This window comes from Pseudochaenichthys georgianus, chromosome 14, assembly GCF_902827115.2.
Source record: "Pseudochaenichthys georgianus chromosome 14, fPseGeo1.2, whole genome shotgun sequence".
Lineage (NCBI taxonomy): Eukaryota > Metazoa > Chordata > Actinopteri > Perciformes > Channichthyidae > Pseudochaenichthys > Pseudochaenichthys georgianus.
The window spans coordinates 37,057,278-37,077,922 of record NC_047516.1 but is presented as its reverse complement, the minus strand read 5'-3'; the positions used below and the strand labels follow the sequence as shown (position 1 = coordinate 37,077,922).

The 20,645-nt window shown below is 44.0% G+C and overlaps 1 protein-coding gene across 1 annotated transcript in view; it reads left to right on the top strand.

Annotated features, from left to right (window-relative positions):
* The window catches only part of esama (endothelial cell adhesion molecule a), a 70,841-nt gene extending 50,410 nt beyond the window's left edge, over positions 1–20,431 (top strand). The window contains exons 2-7 of the mRNA XM_034099002.1: positions 10,203–10,357; positions 14,568–14,769; positions 14,860–15,015; positions 16,597–16,719; positions 16,903–17,035; positions 17,887–20,431. Coding sequence (XP_033954893.1) covers positions 10,203–10,357; positions 14,568–14,769; positions 14,860–15,015; positions 16,597–16,719; positions 16,903–17,035; positions 17,887–18,427 — 1,310 coding nt within the window. The 3' untranslated portion in view covers positions 18,428–20,431. The remainder of the gene's footprint in view (positions 1–10,202; positions 10,358–14,567; positions 14,770–14,859; positions 15,016–16,596; positions 16,720–16,902; positions 17,036–17,886) is intronic.
* Positions 20,432–20,645: the final 214 nt, after the last annotated feature.

Genomic DNA, 20,645 nt, shown 5'->3' with positions numbered 1-20,645 from the left:
GGGACAAAATGGAGGTCCCCATAAGGGGAACATTAATTTTAGGGTGAAGACTTGGTTAGGATTAGGGTTAGGTTAAGGGTAAGGGTTAGGCATGTGTTGGTTATGGTTAAGGTTAGGATAAGTCTCCAGGAAATGGGTTAGGGTTAGGTTTGAGTTAGAGGTAGGGTTATGTACTCCGGTGTGGGACTAGGTTGCACTGGCCTAGGGGTCTGTGGATGGGTGTTGTGAGGGTGTCTGTCTGTTGGTGTTGGGGTCCATGGGCCAAGGAGGATGAGTGGGTCAGATCATCCCTGGGACTGGTGGGCAGAGGAGAGGGAGGATCCAGAGGAGATTTGTCAGTTGAGTCCCCTGGGTGTGGTTGTCCCTAGTTTCTGGATCCATGATGTTTCCGCCCTCTTCCTCTGCCCGATGGTCCACCGGTCATTGGTTTCCAGGCCTGAGATGATGAGTTGATCTGGCGAGTGTAGTTGGAAGTGGGTGACCAGGGGGGTTGGGAGTCGACCTTCCCCAATGTTATATAAATGTTGTTTGAGACGAATGAGTATGGTATGTTTGGTTTCTCCTATGTAGAGTTTTGTACAGGTGTTGCATGTGATGATGTAGACTATGTTGCTGTTATTAAGAGAGAATGAACCAAGGGCAGGGAAGGCTGCTCCACTGTATTGGTTATGTATGTATGTTCTGTTGATGTAGCGGTGACTATGCTGCGTATGTGGTGGGGCTCTGTTGCTGCTAAACTTGGAATGTATGAGTGTGTCGTGTAAACTGGGATTTTTCCTGTAAACTGAAATAACCCTGCGGTTGGAGAAGTAGGGTTGTGACTGGAGGAGGGAAAAGTTATTTTTAACAGTCCGGTGGAATCCTGTGATGGTGTGGGAGAAGGTGGAGACAAATGGAATGAGATGACAGTTGGGGTTGGGGTCAGGTGGGGGATGGTTAGGGTCCGGAGGTGGAGGCCGATCAGTAGATGGGTGGCGCAGACCCTGGATGGGTCCCATGGGGTTGGGACCTATGGGACCTATGGGACCGATTGGGTCCCATATATAGGACCGATTGGGACCTATGGGACCCCTATAGTCCCAACCAACTATGGTCCTGGCCCTATAGGGCCAAGACCAGGTGGGGGGTGGTTGGGGTTAGGGCTAGGTGGGGTAGGGGTGTCGGTGGGGGATTGGTCCGTGTAGTTTCCATGTTCCAAGGGGTTAGGGTTAGGGTTAGGGAGGAGGGGGGTGGGATGCAGACCCTGGTCTGGGTGGGGGAAATCAGGGTTAGGGTTAGGGTTAGGCATGTGTTGGTTATGGTTAAGGTTAGGATAAGTCTCCAGGAAATGGGTTAGGGTTAGGGTTAGGGTTAGGGTTAGGGTTAGGGTAAGTCAATGTAATGTCCCCTGAAGTGATGTATACATGGTATGTGTGTGTGTGTGTGTGTGTGTGTGTGTGTGTGTGTGTGTGTGTGTGTGTGTCAATAGTAAGAGTCAGAAAAACACATTAAAGTGATATTCTCACTTTAATGAGATTACATTTGCATTGTGTGTTTCGTGAGGAGAGTATATTTGTGAGGGAAGAATAAAATAGATGGCACTGAATTATTTTCAAGCAGACATCAAGGGTGAAACTGCATTTAATGATGTCTACCACCATATGGTAAGCCCCTTTGTGAGGTGTTCTATGCTGTGCTATAGATATGCACACACTGTGCACATGTGTCCACGTGTGGCGAAGGTCGAGAGTAAAGCGTATTCTGTGTGTGTTAGCGGTGAATGTGTGATGTTAGGTCTGATTCAATAATTCAGTGCTCAATGTAAAATGGTTTTCTGTTATCATGAATGTTTAACTCATGAACAGCATATAAAATAACAACTCTACATTATAAAGTACGAGTGCTTGGACAGGTGGGCTGTAAAACAAGCCTAAAGTATAACTGTGAGCTGGACAGTTAAATCAAAATGTGAATGATGTGCTCTTAACAGGCACGAACACCATGCAGGTGTTTGTGGTAACAAAGTGGTGCAGGAAGGAGTCCTAACCCCTCATATGAGTTAGCATGTTAGCACGTCCAGGCTACATTGTCTGGAAGTCAATACACTGAACAAACTGCAACACTGATGTTACGTTCCGGCTCGTGGAAAGTAAGAGAGCCAGTTGGAAGTTGGTCAATTGGAAGTTGTTTATTGAGGGAGCTCAACAGAATTGGCAACAAGCAGCCACAATCAACTTGACTTGAATTAAGTGTTATATTTCATCAAATTTCACATTACCGTATTAGGTAAGTTGAAATAAATAATATTAAGATGAACCTAATATTTTTTATTTAAATAACATGTTATTTAATATTATTGCTGTCAACCTAATACATAGTGAAATCTGGTGACGTAATACCTTGAACTAAAGTCAGCGTTTCAGTTCTTCAGTGTCGTACCTCCGTCTCAAACTGTATTTCTGACACTATGGACATCCCCAAGCTTCGGTGACACATCACAGAATGGTTGGGAGGCAAACATGAAACTGCTTTATTCAGACTTTATCTAAATATGAACCGCGTGGCTTTTATTTGATCCTACTCCGGAGTGAGGTGGAGCTTCCTCTTTGATGACGGATAAACCTCCAATCCCCAGTGAGATCTGGTGAGTTGGGATAAGCCGTCCCATGAGTTGGTTCAGTTTATCTCCATGAGAGGGTGAAGCTTCACGCTCCACCCAGCCTCCGGAGAGAGGACTGTCCTCCATGGGGACATCTCTGTGACACTGAACTACTTCTCACTGCAGGTCATCCAGATGTCATCATCTCCTTCTCTCCTCTCTTCGATCGCTCTTCTTCTCATCCTGTCATCTCTTTGCTCTCCTTTTAATTGGCTGCTTTCTTTCTTTCTCCCAAATCTACAGCATTTAAAATTAAGATGTAGGAAGAAACTTTGCTATATCTTACCTATAACATTCTGCTTTTCCATGTATCCCCCCCCCCCCTCCTTTTTAACAGTTTACTTAAAGGGGCTGATAAAGCTCTGAGAGGAAGCGAGCGACCCGCTCCACCCATCTTTTAGCATGAAAGATGCGAGTTGAGGTCGAGCTGATCAAATGCTTTATCTACACCGAGGCCCGTAGGAATAAACAGGCTCACTCTGAAGTGTTTCCTGTAATTAGGTGATTAGCACATACACACACACCACACTGTTTGTATCAAGGGAAAGAAGTGGCTCTGTGGTGCGTCTAGTTCTTGGAATGCCATCCAACCCATGTGTACAATAAACACAAATTACTTAGAACGATACAAAAGTTTCATCACATTTTTTCAGCACTGATGTGTTGCCAAAAGTTTGACATTCCTCAACTACTTTATACATATACACACACATTCAACTGCGCTAATCAAAACACTGAAGTTCTACATTGATGGAGTTTAATGGAGCCCTATTCTGCTTTTGGCGTTTTCCCTCTCCTGTAGTGTGTTCTATATCAGGCCTATTCAACTAGCGGCCCACGGGCCGAACAGGCCCTTCAGAACTTTGTTCTGGCCCACAAGAGGTTGCCTGCAAATTGAAATGGCATATGTGTAATAGCATAAATAAAACTAATGTCTGATCACACTAAATCCGACCAAAACGCTGGTTTTTCCATTCATTTGAATTATTTTGAATCCGTTATTTTGCTCATTTAAAAAACAAACCTGCACTGTGTCCGCACTTGTCATTGGCTCAGTCAAACTCACGTTACACACTAGGTTCACGGGCCACAGAGAAAGTACTTAACAACAGCTTCAAGATGTCTCTCTCCAAGCCCAAGAAACGTAAAGTTGATTCGGAAAATCGCCAATTCCAGAATGAATGGACTGACAAATATGTATTTACTTTGCCAGCCGCAACAAGTAATAAACCGGTGTGTTTATTGTGCAACAAAAGTATATCCGGGATGAAAGAATACAACGTAAAGCGACACTACAACTCAAATCACGGCTCGTTTTCTGCCAGTGTTCCCATGGGCTCAGAGGAACGGAGAAGGAAAGTACAGGGACTGCTCGCATCATTTGAACGGAGTCAAGCGGCTTTTAGTCGCTGCACAGAAAAAGAGAGAGAGCTACGATAGCATCCCTGCGAGGAGCCTGGACACGAGCCAGACAGAAGAGGCCCTTTACCGACGCGGAGACCGTTAAAGAGTGCATGCTTGCTGTCATCGATGAAGTGGTTATTGACCAAAAAGTCAAAGACAGCGTCACTTCAGCCATTAAAAAAGTACCTCTCTCAGACACAGCAACACTTCGCAGAGTGGAACTACTTGCAAAGGATGTGTCGGGGAAGCTTCTGGAAAAGTTTATATCAATCGCTGTGGACGAATCAACTGACTGTACTGACATGGCCCAGCTGTGCATCTATGTGAGGTTTTTCGATGGAGTTCGCTTTAGGGAAGAACTTCTGGGGCTTATTCCGTTGGAGGGACACACTACAGGTGAGGTTATCTTTAAAATATAGTCTCGTTTTTTAACGAACGTCATGCCTGTTGGTCACTGATGGCGCTCCAGCTATGATCGGCAGAGTGCAGGGGCTGGTGGCGCGTCTATCTGCTATAGCCCCTGCCCCACACATGCAGTATTTACACTGTATTATTCATCAATCTGTGCTGTGTGCAAAGCTCAGTGGTGATTTGAGAAACACCATGGACACTGTCATGAACATTGTGAATTTCATTCGCTCAACCTCCAGCCTACAACACCGCCTGTTCCGTCAGCTGCTTGCTGACACGTTTGCTGAACACACGGACTTACTCGTCCATAACGATGTCCGATGGCTCAGCAAAGGAAAGGTCCTGGATCGTTTCTGTGAACTCCGTGTCTTTCCTTCGCACGAGTAAGCACAGACGAGCTACAAACCCCTTGGAGCGCATGTTAGATGAACAGTTTATGGCAGATGTTTACTTTCTGTGTGACATCTTTGGACACTTGAACACTTTGAATTGCGAACTGCAGGGTCGCGAAAAGTCTATCGCTGATTTGGTTGAAAGACTTTGTGCCTTCAGGACAAAGCTAACGATCTTCAACACAGACCTGATGACGACAAAACTGCTGCACTTCCCAAAACTCCCTGCATGTATGACCACGTCACCTGGAGCGAACATAACGCCAGTCATGACAGACTTCATGACAACATTGACTGATAGCTTTACTGACAGCTTCCAAGGCTTCAGCATTCCAATTGAGATATTGCAGTATTCCCGCGACCCGTCTTCCATCAAGCCTGATGCAGACTTCTGTGTAAAAGTAAAAGAGGTAATATCTTGCATTGATGAGGTGGAGCTGGTTGATGTGCAGTCTTCCTTTGCTTTGAAACAGCTCCTGCAGTCTGAGGGTGGAGTGGACTTTTGGTCTAACCATGTTAGCCAGTATCAGTACCCCACAATGAGGAAGGTGGCCTTGCTTATACTGACAATGTTTGGATCTACCTATACTTGTGAGTCTAGCTTTTCTCATATGAATGCCATCAAAACAAGGGCACGCTGCTCCATGACCAATGAGAAGTTGCATGTGTCTCAGGATTGCTCTTTCCACTTAGGAGCCAAACTGCTGAAATAGCTCAATCAAGGCAGTGTCATTTCGCTCACTGACGCAAACAGGCTAAACATGACAGAAGTCTGATGCATGGTATGTAGGCTATGCAGATCTGTTTTTATGGTCATTCATTTTATGGTCATTCAAACACGCCTACTTACTGTTTCGAAAATTGTAAAAAAAAATCCAAGATATGAATGTTATTGTGATTCTGATGGCTATTGTTTTACTATGTTCTATTTGTATTTAGTATTACATGTTATGGACTCGTGTTGTCTTCAATGCACCTTATGTATGCTTGGAAGTGTTGAGGATATTATACACAGGGCTACTTACTGTTAATGTGATGAATACTGTTTTATTATATTCATCTTGTGTTGTACATTAGTGGACACGGAACTGTTGGGGAAAAACCTCATGTCTCCTTAGTTTTAAAGATGCAACACTTTGCACTTTTGTGTCAAGCCTTGTAACCAAAGCTTTCCTACTTTTGTATGGACTGGTTGCTTTCTGTAATGATTTCTGTTGATACAATTAAAGTTAAAAAAGGGATGCACTTGACTAGTGCATTTAATGTATTAGTATCTATTAACATACTGTAAGCAAGAGTTATTTGTAGTGATTCCTTGACAAAGTATTGTGTGGCCCACAAACCCCCAGTGATGTTCCTATTTGGCCCACTTGCTAATGAAGTTGAATATCCCTGCTCTATAGGTTTGTGTGAAAACCTTTATAGGACTCTAAAAAGGCTAAAGGCTTTGATTGCTACCATAACATAGTGACATCACTATGTAATACTCACGTCTTTATTTGGCTAGGGCTCAAACACATTGTATGTGCTAAGGGGCGGGACATGTCTAAGCTGTTGACCAATCACAACAGAGCCGGCCACCAGCTAACCAATCAGAGCAGACTGGGCTCTGGTTTCAGACAGAGGGTGAAAAGAGGTGCTGCAGCACAGGCAGTATGAGAACAATAAAGAGCTGTTTGAACGTTAAAGAGTGGACACATGTCCCAGTAGAGAAGTGCTTCTCAAAGTGTGGTCCGCGGACCACTGGTGGCCCGTGAGCGCCCCCTAGTGGTCCGTGAGTATATTGGTAACATTTCACATTTTAAATAAATAAATACATTTAAGTTTTCCGCACTCTCGCGGTAATATCTCCGCAATGGAGCGAGCTTAAGTTTCACTTTCTATTGCATGATAAAGCCCAGGGCAACACCTTCGTCACACATGTTGCCACTTGTTTGTACAATTTTCAGGCGATTTATAATCTGTTCTAGAAAAACGATGTGTTTTGGGATATTTGTGGAGTTAGGTGGTCCGCGAGTGTTTTTTTATTGGTTAAGTGGTCCTTGGTATGAAACAATTTGAGAAACACTGCAGTAGAGGAACAGTAATGAGCATAATAGGCCTTTACATAATGTGTGGCTGTGCTTTCTGAAGAAACAGCTTGGTTTGACTTCCGTTGATTATATTGTCCCTCGATTACAACCAGGAAATGCATTGTGCTCATTTTGAGTGTGTGTGTGTGTGTGTGTTGTGTGACTTGTTTGTGTGTAATATCCTGTTATGGTACATGTTAAAAGAATCGAACTGGCTTTCATAAAGGAGGAAACACACCGACAGTGAAACCAGGCACCACATGCTTTCATTATTCATTCCGTGTGTTGTTCTTATTGTCACCTCGTTATTACTTCCAACGCAATGTCCAATCTAAATGAGCTAATGACAGGCCTAGTCAGGATTGATGGTTGTCACAGTAACACAACACTCGCTATGGCTTGGGAGTTTTCAGGAGCTTGGTAGTAGACTAGAAATTCGGAATATTATATTAGAGTTTTGTTGACTGTTGCCATGACATTAATATGAAACAAGTTAGTAAGCAGTGCTGTAAGCCTGTTATCCTTTATCCACCTCCCTATGAACATGAGGTCCTGTGCACACCCTCCACCTGAAGGCAGGCAGATGCATGAACACCTTGTTAAAGCACACTTAGTGAAACGCCCCCCTCATTACCTCAGTGAGACCCTGTGACCTCATTACTCCCCTCATTCTCTCCAGCCTGAACCAACCGGCTCCCATCAGCCTGCCATCAGTCAGCATGGAATATTTAAAGCCAATCGCCATGCAGCCTGCAGAGTGGATTTCAGAGCTGCCACAGAGATTTATCCTCACTGACCAAATGAAGATAGGAGAGTGAACGTTATGAGTGTGACTCACGTAGCCTGCTTCCTTTCTCTGTTCATCCCTCCTCCCTCCTCCCTCCTCCCTCCTCCCTCCTACATAGGCCCATTCATCTTTCCTTTGGTGCGGGGCACTCTCATCAGTATCAGGGAGGATTTCTGTCAGGAAATCTTCTTAAAGCAGCACTTGGCGTGGACAAACATGCTAAGCTAAGCTCATGGCTGCTGGCTGTAGCCTCATATCTTTTTTTGTTGTACATTTGTATTTATCGGGTTATCTCATTAAGCAGATGCACTTTGTTCAGAGTATAGAATCATAAGTCTACGTGCAGTATAAGCAAACGAAACAAGAACAAAACTCTAATACGCTTACATATTTGCTTGTAGACATATACATTATTTACATGAGCAGCCTTATATTTAGCAGGTCAGCATAACTGAAGACAATCAGCATACACTGGAGAAAAGGTGCTTTAGCCCAATAATAATAATAACATTTGGTTCTTTTGTTTTAGTTTTTGCAATATTTGCTATGTGTTGTTTTTTGTATATGTTGTATGTTATCCTTTCCGTAGTGCACACTTGGCTCACATTACAGTTGTGTATAAGACGCTCCTCAGACGTACAGCCGGCTTACTGCATCATCACAGAGCCGCTCCACACTGACTCACTGCCTTTATGCTTAAGCCTCTTCGTGTCATCTCTACACGTGCACTGATCCAACTCTCCATCCATCAGCCAGCCCCGAGACAAGAGGTCTGCGTCTCACTGCAGAGCTTCTTAGGGTCTGAAGGGTGATTGACACCACGACTCTCCTCTCGGTCTCCTGTCCTTCTTTATCCTCCTTTCCCCCGCTGCTTTCCATCTCCATGCCGACCTCTATCTATGTCTTAATGACTTCATTACTGTGACTCATTCCCAGAGGAGTGTAGCCTACACATCATGTCTCCCTCGTCACCGTCAGCTCCATCAGTTTCCACGGTGACATAGAACCTGATACAGATCTCTTACCTGTTATTTGGCTCTAATTTTAGCTGTGCCATTAAAGCTTCAATTAGAAATAATATTCATTTAAATTAATTGAGTCTCACAGATGTATATTTGTAACCTGCATGGCGAAAAGGGGACACATGTGCCCCCCAAACAATGCATTGTTGGGAATGGTTTTCTATCTCCTGTTGTAGTGCAGTGGAGGGATACTACAGTCTGCATGGTTGGCATGCGGCTACTTTAAAATCACTATTTTTGGAGTGCAGTGAAGTAGATGATGAGTGTTTGTGCTGTGGATGTCATTAGCTAGATTTTTTTTTTTTTGCAGTGAGATTCACAAATATCATGTCTATCACACTCGTTAACACGTATGTTCTTATGTACACACACCTGTCACATATCTACATTGTGTGCTTTTTGATGAACACGCACACACACACACACACACACACACACACACACACACACACACACACACACACACACACACACACACACACACACACACACACACACACACACGCACTTTTAGATGGCACAACATCGATTCACGTACATATTTAATCACTTGCCGTGGGTGTGCGAGTGAGAGAGAGTGTGTGTGTGTGTGTGTGTGTGTGTGTGTGTGTGTGTGTGTGTGTGTGTGTGTGCGTGTGTGTGTGTGTGTGTGTGCGTGCGTGTGTGAATGAACACGGTGATGCTGACTGTGGACCAGCTGGGGACACGTTAACCACTTGGTGGGTCTGGGCCTCTGCTGCCCCCCTCTGGTCATACAGACACACTACATGTTCCTGTGACTGGAACCTGAAGCTCATTTCAGGCTGTTGGACAAACTTGACCTGTCTGTCAGCCTCAGCTGGATCCACAATCTGCTTCTTTGGAATTCATTGAGCCCTCTTCGACATCTATCTCGATCAGAATTGTTGTGACAGTTGCTCCATTTTAGAATTAAATAAATCAAAGATTAATTTTAAAAAAGGAGTGCTATTTTCCCAGATAAACTGTTTTCTTTCTTTTGTTTTGCTCTCATGTTGACGTCACATATCTACATCATATGAAGTCCCATATAATTCCCTCAGCTCAAATCTTGTTTAGATGAACATTGGGAAGCTCTGATCCTGACAGAGTGACCTCTTGTGGAGTATTTCTCATCACACACGTTATTGTAACAGACATGTATTGAAGATCGGACCTGCATGGATACACTCTTAACTTTGGTTGGTAGGGACAGCATTTGTTGTGATTTTTAGGACTATGATTATACTTTCCTTCTTGAGATATGACGGTCTCATTGTGAACTCTGACAATGAGCTTTATTCTCTGCATGTTTTAATTTATTTAGGATATTCTGGTTTTCAATGCTGGACACCTAATGCTTGGTAAACAATTGTCTTTAAACATCGAAGCTGTTTTTACCACACGTCAGATCTCCTCACCACAGTCCATTATTATAGGATATATGATCAGATCCTAACTTCCCTCTCTCCCTCCCAGGTGTGTGGGCCCAGATCCAGATGCCCCAGTCCAGTATGGAGGTGATCCAGGGTCAGATGGTGGTTCTAAGGGCCGCGTACAGCAGGAGCTCCGGCAGTGACCTGAGCCTCAACACCATCATCTGGAACTTCCAGACACCTGACACCACCCAGCTGGTAAGGAGGGACACCCTACATTACATCATGGAAAACACTTAAGAGATATTTGTATATCTTATCTTCAAAAATTCCCAATTTAGGGTCAGTCCAGTACATCTTATCTTTTCATGTCTTGCTCCATCAGAAATATGCTACAGTACACAGGCTTGGGGAGTATTGGATTACATGTAACAGTATAATGTAATCAGGATAAAAAGGTAACTGTATTCCCTTAAAGTTACATAAAAAACATATGAATCAGATTACTGCTACATTTAAAAAAATTGGGAATTACTTTTTAGGTTTTACATTGTTAGTAAAACCTAGAAAGAGCATCTAGTGTTTGTTGTAAAGGATCAGATGTTCTCTCTTCTCTGTCAGCTGTTCTGTTCTGTAGGATAATACTTTAAGTGTGAATCTATACTTCTACTCCCTGAATCTGCTGCATGCTTTTCACTTTCTCTGCCTCATTTGTTCTGTTTTTAATCAGCAGGTGAACCTGTATGTTCATAAAATAGTGTGTGTGTGAGCTTAACTGTGTGTGTTAAACTAAAATGGAGCATTTCCTGTCAGCTCAGATTTTATTTCTGCTTTTTCAGACTGTAGTGTGTGCTCATGTGTTTCAGTGTTGGTGTTCAGGCTGCTGCCTGGATTAATGAAAGGCAGCTTTTCTTATAATATCTGAGCAGAGGACACGTTTTGATACTAAATATCTTGGTTTCTTCTTTGATAAGGTCATATTGTTCTGTTGTTTCTTTACTTTTATATTTAGATATTTAGATTTTGTTAGTGATTACATTTCTTATTAGGTAACTAGTTTTTGTGATGGGTTACTTTTGTAAAGAACCCCCCTAACCCTGACATACTGCAGTATGTGCAGCCTAGCAGGGGAGTCTCTCGCTCCGAGGTGGACATATCTGTGATGACAGGATGAAGGATGTTTGCATGTTCCCATGTTTTTAATCTGCAAAGCTCTTCCTTCGTAAACCTTTAGAAATTAATCCAGGACAATAACTACCTGAAGGCGATATACTGTTTGTTCATACTGTACAAACATTATTATGTCTTTACTGCTTTAATGCACTTCTCTGTAGATGATCGTGTGTTCCCATTATTTATGAAATCATTGTTGTGGTGGAACAGGAAATCAAGCAGGGAGGGGTTGCATAACAAGCGCAACCCTATGAAGGGCCGTGTAGGGCAAAATGCAAACTCACCTCGGACGCTCACACACTACTGAAAACATCTGGCCTTACACACACACAACTGAAATACTCTCACATTCACTACTGAACACCTCACACACACACTACTGAAATACTCTCACATTCACTACTGAACACCTCACACACACACTACTGAAAACATCTGGCCTTGCACACACACAACTGAAATACTCTCACATTCACTACTGAACACCTCGCACACACACCACTGAAAATGTACCTCACACACTTTAAATCCTCTCATATTCACTACTGAACACCTCACACACACACAACTGAAAAGTAACCTCACACACACACAACTCAAAATGAACCTTACCTCACACACACACACACACACACACACACACACACACACACACACACACACACACACACACACACACACACACACACACACACACACACACACACACACACACACACACACACACACACACACACACACACACACACACACACACACACACACACACACACACACACCACACACACACACACACACACACACACACACACACACACACACACACACTATTGAAATACTCTCACATTCACTACACAGACACACTTCTATTATATGGCTCTGGCCCTGACCAATCACAGGTTGGCAGGGGCATGACGTGAGCCTTGTCTGATTGGTCAATCCCTCCATTTTTTTTCACCAAGGGAAGCCAATTTCAGCTGGCCTCCTCTCGCAACAGAGAGTGCAATATACTGTTTCACCATAACATCTAGCATACTCAATGAGAATGGGGGAGAGATGGGTCGGCAGCAACACACAACAAAGAATTTCCGAAACTAAACGAAGTGTTTTTATTTATTAAAATTATAACTACAGTCCGAAAAAACAGGGGAAGCCTGGCTTCCCTTGATCTCCAGGTGAAAACGCCACTGCTGTTAACTAACTAATGCTAACATAACTGTTGGCTAGAAGTACACAGCTTAATCAACCATATTTAACTGGCCTTTGTCCTCTCAGCCTGAAATATCAATCACTTCAATAAATGGTACAACTAAAAAGGAAAGATTCTGGCTCAATTTCGGTTTAGTTAGCTTGTTAGCTGTGCATGTTGCTAGCGGGTTGCTAGGCCACCTCACGAGCTGCGCCAGGTGATGTAAACAAGGACACCTCGATAGACCAGACCGTAGACTGCTCGGTCCAGCCTACTGCTGCGGTGCCGTTTCTCTATAAATCCATGCTGAATTGGACCTTCTGTTTCATTCTTCTTCTTTAATGGCGACTTCCAAACAGAGTAGAGGAGAATTATCACTGCAGCATTGTTCTTTGTTACTTCCGTTTCATTACAATGACTTCCATTCCAGCAAGAATCCCCCTCACACACATAGTTGAAACACATGCACATTCCCTACTGAGAACCTTTCAGTAAAATGTTTTCAGTTGCGTGTGTGAGGTTAATTTTCAGTAGTGAATGTGAGAGGATTTCAATAGTGTGTGTGGTTGGTTAATTTTCAGTAGTGTGTGTGTGAGGTGTTCAGTAGTGAATGTGAGAGTATTTCAGTAGTGTGTGTGCAAGGCCATATGTGTTCAGTAGTGTGTGTGCGAGGTTAGTTTGAATGTTGGCCTACACGGCCCCTCATACAACCCCCCCCAACCCGGCATTGTGTGTTTACTCATTACCTAGAGACCTGGCCGGGGCTTAGTTTACAGATCGGCCCAGGTCAGATTACTGGGCTGTACAGATGGACGACCCAAAAGAGGATCAAATCCAAAAGGAATCATGGGAGAAGAGAACTCCCAGAGCTGGAAAAGTCACAGTTGATAAAGTGAAGCTTTGTTTCATGCGACTGCCATCCAGTACCTCAGATTTACTCTCATCTGTAGCCAGAATGATGAGTGAGAAGGACACACTCAAAGCAAATCTCTGTAGGGAGCGTGTGTGTGTGTGTGTGTGTGTGTGTGTGTGTGTGTGTGTGTGTGTGTGTGTGTGTGTGTGTGTGTGTGTGTGTGTGTGTTGCACAGCCCTCCCCATGGTGTGTGAGGTCGTATCTGCTGACAAACTATTAAGCTAGTTTAACACTGAACAACTTCTCTTTTTTTACAATGTTTGTATTCTCCAGGATCCTGTCGTCCAGTAATCGGGTCCTGCAGTCATATGTCTTACATATTACAGTATTGGCACACACTGACTCCTGTAGAGCGCTGCTGGCATATCAGATTGTTAAATCCATATGCAATCACACTCTGAACCACTGTCAAAAAAACAGACTGCCTCCACCTGTGATCCATATGCCTGAAGCTACACTTATGTCAGCTGTCCAATAAGTGCTGTTTTTATTCGCCCCTACTTAAATGGTAAGGCTGGCAATATAATTTATGCAATACTATTTACTTTTGTTACTGCCAACAAAACAAACAGTGTGTTGGTCCATCCCTAAATACAATCTGCCTTCACTGTCAATCAGCTACAAGACCGACCACTGGTTCCAAATGAAGATGTGAATCTTATAAACTAGCCACGATATGCATGTGTACATCATGCAATAAACATTTGCTGGAAGCTAAACCGTTTCTTGCAAACATTTCTCTGGAAATAATCCACATTTGGTGCTTTGGTAAGATTTCAGGGCAGCAGGGTGGTGATGTAGAAGAAGATCTACTTTATTCATATCAGTTGTTACTCTGTTAGTAATACTATTGGTGCTATTTGTGTAATACAAACATGGCAAACATGTTTTGGCCTGTACTTGGACTTAAACCAGTGACTGGTGACCATCCAGTTCCCAAGCCAAGCCACTGAGCCACTGTGTGTGGCACAGAATAAAGTACTGCATCACCTAGTGCAGCGGGGGGGCTTATTGAAGTGTGTGTATGTGTGAAGATGGTAGGCTTTGAGCATAGACTGTATACCTATATACATAGGAGTTCAACCCATCCCGTTTTTCTCCCATGGGACAAACTGATGTTCCCCTGATGGCTGCAGCCTCTTCCATTTCTTGTTATTTTCCATCTGACCCTGGTTCTCTGTTCTCGTGTCCAGATCATCTCCTACACCAAAGGCTCCATCAGCGTGGGCAGCCCCCAGTTTAAGGGCCGCGTTGGCTTCAGCTCCAGCATGCCCTCAGAAAACCTGTCTCTGTACATCAACGACACGCAGGAGTCCGACTCAGGACGCTATGTCTGCCAGGTCATCATCCCCGGCGACCCCGGCAGCACCGCCCAGCTCACTCTGGACGTGAAGGGTAGGACACATCCTTAATATAAATATACTTCTTACCCTGAAAACTGGACCTATGTTGTGCGATGTAATCACTGTGTGATCCTGTTCTCAGTGCCCCCGGCGGTCCCGAAGTGCTCTGTGTCGGGGAAGCCGGTGCTGAAGGGGAACGTGACACTGAGCTGCTCCTCCAGCTCCGGGAAGCCCCTCCCTCTGTACCGCTGGAAGAAGACCAGCCCCACCTCCCAGGTCTTCTTCTCCCCCATGCTCAGTAAGTGTCACACTAACTTATTATTGAGATGTATGAACCTGCTCCTGTCGCTGCAGCTGAGCAAGGGTCGACTTCAGACACGAAGATCAAGGAGTACGTGTGGGCTTTAAAGAGTGTGCGTAAAATGGGATTCAAATGATGAATACATTCAGGTGGAATAAGCAGCAGGTTTGGTTTTGATCCACTTGTTGTTTAATATAATATTAAAATGAGTTGGATAAAACGACCTAATAATAAACTAGATACTAAGAAAGGATATGTTTGCAGTCCAGAGGGTGTGAACAGGTGGAGTAATGGGGAGGGGCCCACACTTCTGATTGGGCTCCTTTAATCCACATGACTCAGCTTTCCAGACACTCACAATGTATGCAGTGTAGGAGACTGTCCCCACAGTGCGGGGACCTGTCACATTAGAGGTGAGAATAACACATTTGAACTGCATGTAAACAAGCACTTAATTATACCTGACTATCCATAGAACACATTTGAACTCAGATGTCTTGAGGTGAAAGGTCAAGGGACCCCACCTCCTCTCAGGTTCAGCGCTTTTCTCATAGTGGCCATATTCTATGACGTGCGCTCTGTTTTAATAGTAAACCATTTAATGCTCAGAAAGTGGCGCTGTGTGGACACACACCATGCTTTACCTGAGCCTGCAACAGCTGACAGTACCATTCCATTTTGAAGAGTGTAAGGAAAGTTAGGAACCCCTTTTGTCTGTGGTTAGTTTGGATGACAAAGTAACCAACACTTAGAATTAAAGATGAACTTCCATCTAAGTGGTTGTGAATAATACAGCAAAGCATCTTCTTATTGCTCTAATGTGTCAAAGCCATGGATGCTTCTGCAGGGTGAGTGTGTTCTGTCTGGTGTGTGCATGTGGGTGTATGTGCATGTCTTAATACACATGGAGTAATGTGTATGCTACCTGGCTGTAGTGCTCCGTGTTCTCTGCTTGGAGTGGCCAAAACAAACAGTTGGTCTTATAACACATTTCAAAGGTTCTTTTTGTTGGCCACATGTAGAGCTTGGGAAGCAGTGTCAGACGCGCAGTACAAGTGTCAGACGCGCAGTACAAGTGTCAGACGCGCAGTCAAAGTGTCAGACGCGCAGTACAAGTGTCAGACGCGCAGTCAAAGTGTCAGACGCGCAGTACAAGTGTCAGACGCGCAGTACAAGTGTCAGACGCGCAGTCAAAGTGTCAGACGCGCAGTACAAGTGTCAGACGCGCAGTACAAGTGTCAGACGCGCAGTCAAAGTGTCAGACGCGCAGTCAAAAATCCACTGGACGTTTTGTTGCTCTTGAACGTTTTATTTCCAGACTAAACTAAACTAAATACGAAAACAATATCCCCTTTTTTAACGTAAACTTAAACAGCAGATCCTAATAATCTGTCTTTACTAAAACAAAGGCTGTGTGTAATGACGGTATTGCTGCTGCCCTCCCGTCACACACCGCACCTCCAATTGAAGGTGTTAGCCCCCCCCCCACCTGAGCAAAGCGCACGTCCCACTGAAACAGAAACATTTATTAATAACGGTTCCAAATAAATCAAAACAAAATCAATTGCACTGTTTCAGACGAGAAGACCGGCACTCTGAAGCTGAGCAACCTGAACAGCAACATGTCAGGGAAGTACGAGTGCAGCGCCAGCAACTCCGCCGGCTCCGAGAGCTGCTCCATCAACCTGGACATCGTCACCTGTACGTAGCACCCAGCACCCGAAGACATTTCAAAACATGAGTTCTTTAGCTAATGTTTGTTTTCTTGTAATGTGACCATTTTGATTTGACACACTCCTTTGAGTTTAACAAAGAGAACGTTCACAACACAATATGAATGCTATGCAGACATAATTACTGTGTTTTCCATCATCCTTCCTGTAGCCACTAATGTGGGGATGATTGTTGGCGCCACAGTGGGCTCAGTGGTCGGCTTCATCTTCCTCCTCCTCATCTGCCTGGTTTTCCAGGTGAAGAGGCGGAGAGACAACGAGGACGACATGGCTAACGAGATCAAGTGAGTTGGTGTGGCGAGCCTTTATCAGTGTCCATGTATCCATCTACAGGTCATGTCAGGGACACGATACACTCTGTGGCTGTGGTCAGATCCTGTCCTCTGTCCTCTGTCCTTCACTGATCACTAGTCCTTAACATCAGTGAAAAAGGTCATGGGGTCAAGGAAAGATGTGAAGGAGAAGTCTTCAGGACATTATCAGAATTCCTTTATTCGTCCCGCAACGAGGACATTTACAACAGCAAGAGTATTAAGTCAAAAGAGTAGACTTACATATTATATGAAAAGATATGCACACGTTATGAATAATAAATAAACACATTAAGTCAAATCAAATAACAGATAAGGACCAAAGTTAAGAAACACCATCAAACTCAGTCCATATTTTGAATGCTGACTTCATGTGATGATTTCATAACAGTAATACGGGTAACGTTCATCGTTTGCCTTTCGGTTTAACATATTGTTAAAAGTTCAAAACAAATAAGAACTTTAGCAAGATTTGGAATAAGATATAAAGCTCTGTAAATGACATGATCTATGTGTGTTGGTCACTATCGGTTGTTCTATGATCGGCCTATTTGGTTTGCCACTTTATATGTTGGCGCTGCAAGGAATTGTGGGACAGCATTATGTGGTAGTGCTGAGCTAAATGAGACAATGAAGAAGCATTGAATTCCTCTCCTATCATGTAGAGAAACAGCTCTTATCATGGCTGACACCAAGTGACTTCTGGGTAATGTTACTCAGTTAGGAACCCTTCCGAGACTAAAACACTATTTGACAGTAATCTGAAACAGGAAGTTGACGTTGTCCCCCCCCCCCCCCCCCCCCCCCCCCCCCCCCCCCCGCAGGGAGGACGCTCAGGCTCCTAAGCGTGTGTCCTGGGCTAAGAGTGGCATGGGGTCAGATATCATCTCTAAGAACGGGACCCTGTCCTCCATCGGCTCCAGCCCCCACCACCAAGAGCCCCCCCACCACGACAACAACCACCACCACCTGCAGCAATACCCGCAGCGCCCCCCCTCAGACACCGCCTCCATCATCACGGCCACGGGCAGCATGGCCGGGTACCGCCCCTCCCGCCACCACGGCGCCTCCACCCCCACCCCCACCCACTACAGCTACAACAACAACAGCACCCTGCCGCGGGGGGCCCTCCCCTCGGAGGCCAGCACCAACGGCAGCTCCCTCCCCAGGCCAGAGCGCTACGGCCAGCTGCCCCAGGCCCAAGTGCTCCCACAGACCTACAGCCAGCCTCAGCACCTCCAGGCTGCCCCCGGCCCCGCCCCCCCACCGCTGCCCACCTCCACGGTCACTGCCTCCAACATCGCCCGCATGGGAGGGGTGCCCATCATGGTGCCTGCACAGAACCAGGCCGGATCTCTGGTGTAAACCTACAGCGCTGACACAAACTGTCCTGCCCCCCCACACACTGTGGAGAGGGTCAGCTGCAGATATGTTGAAGGGGAACTCTACGCCTAGCGTTAGCAGGAACACAGGATGGAGAGCTCCACTCCACTTCCTGCTTGACTGTCAGACACAAACTGTTTTACTTATACCTTGTCTTTTATATTCTTTATGCACCGTATACATTTCAAACTGTATACTGTAGAAATGATTTTCATACATTTGTCAAGTATCCACTTTTCTACTTTATCAATGCATATCTAACATTTCATTTGTTTCTTTGTTTCATATTTTTCAAACGTTGTATTGTAATTTTTCTCCTGCCACACAAGAATGAAGCACATGGATAATGACCGGGGGGGGGTCTCACAGATGAATATAAAATGATGAAGAAGAGGGCTAAGCAGGTCAGCTGTGTCCATTATCTTCATATGAACAACCTAAAGAAGGGACTGTCAAGACACAATAGATGTTAGCACAATATATCAGACAGAGGAGTGAATGTCCGAGCCAGGGAGGGGCCAGGGAGGGGCTGGGTGTACAATCTGAAGATGTGTATTAATGAGTGTGTTGCTGCAGCAGCAGGACGTTATACATGATTCAAGTTTGGCATTGCAAAATATTTGTAATCCTTTTTTTGGCTTTACTTCTGTCGGTGGTTCAGATTATAAAATGCTTTCAGACTGAATTCTTTAAACACAGATTAGCAAAAGCCTCTTAGAATATTGAGCAGTATTTAGAAATGCAGTTTGGTGACTTTGCTGAAACACGAGTCCAAACTTTGAATAATTTAAAGTTGCCTGCTAAATTGAAATTGTAAATATGATATTTATTTTCTTACAGCATAGCATAGTGTTGGCCTGTATAGGAAATATAACACAGGTCCCATGTCTGCCTGCAACACTGGATACCGAACCAAAGATGAACAGGATGGAATGCTTCATTATTACATGTTTCTCTCTTTTCTTCTTAATTCAGGTCAGTTGGAAAAAAACGGATTTGTTTCCAAGTTACAGTAACAGGAAGCTGACACAAGTCTTTCCAAATCAAGATCACTGTTGTCAACGTGTTGTTCCGGAAGGTGCCTAGATAGTGCTCTGATACTGTTTCCTTTCATGAGAAACACCTCCTTTAAGTTTGGGGCTTTAAAGCAACTTCCAGAATATGATGAAATAAATGGCGGCTTAATACTGCTACTGCTAGTTTCCATTTCAAATAAGAACTATCGTTTCCATCTGTAGCTCATTAACACACTACATGACACAGAGGCACTGTGCTCAGTGAGTGATCATTACGATTATGAACTTATTATAAATGTTAGCTTTTAAATGTATAATATTTTTATGCAGAGTCAGTATTTCAAAATGGCTAAAGTCTTAATAATAAATAATGCGAAAAATCAATACATCTATAAAACGTAAGACTTAAAAAAGTGTTAATCGTGTTTTTTTCTCTCCACCTTGAAGTCACAAAAATGCCTATTGCGATATAATTTGAATTATTTAAAGAAAGGAAAAACAGATATATGTGTAATGATCATACTATCCATTGTGCTGTGTTGTCATTACACTGGAGCATGTGTGAGCAGAGGATGTACGTGATGATGTTGAAGAGTCACATCATGTGTTTCACTGAAGCCTGACGGGTCAGTGAGCTGCCAGGAAGCTTCGGAAGTTATTGTTTTTTGTATTGTTTTTACTACATTAAAGCCAAATGACAAGAGTTCATGTGAAGTGGTAAGGAAATCATTTATAGAGCTACATTGTTGTGAATGGCAGTGCACAAGAACATACAAATGTATTCAAGACAAGCCTTTATTTTGATACAGTGATGTATAAGAGCACAGAGCTCGCTGTCAGTGAGTTCCACCATGATGGATTGTTCTGGCAGTAGGCCTGACCTGTGGACCTCCATGTACAGTGTGCACTTGTATACTCCATATTTATGGTAATCTTTGTAAAACATTTTCAATTAAAAGAGAAATGATCACTTGTGTGTGTGTGTGTGTGTGTGTGTGTGTGTGTGTGTGTGTGTGTGTGTGTGTGTGTGTGTGTGTGTGTGGTCTAGCATTACGATACTTGTGGGGACCTACATCTGTTTACATAGTCACGTGTGGGGACTGGCTTCCCTTATGGGGACAAATTGGAGGTCCCCGTGAGGCTGAATCATTAATTTTAGGGTGAAGACTTGGTTAGGTTTAGGA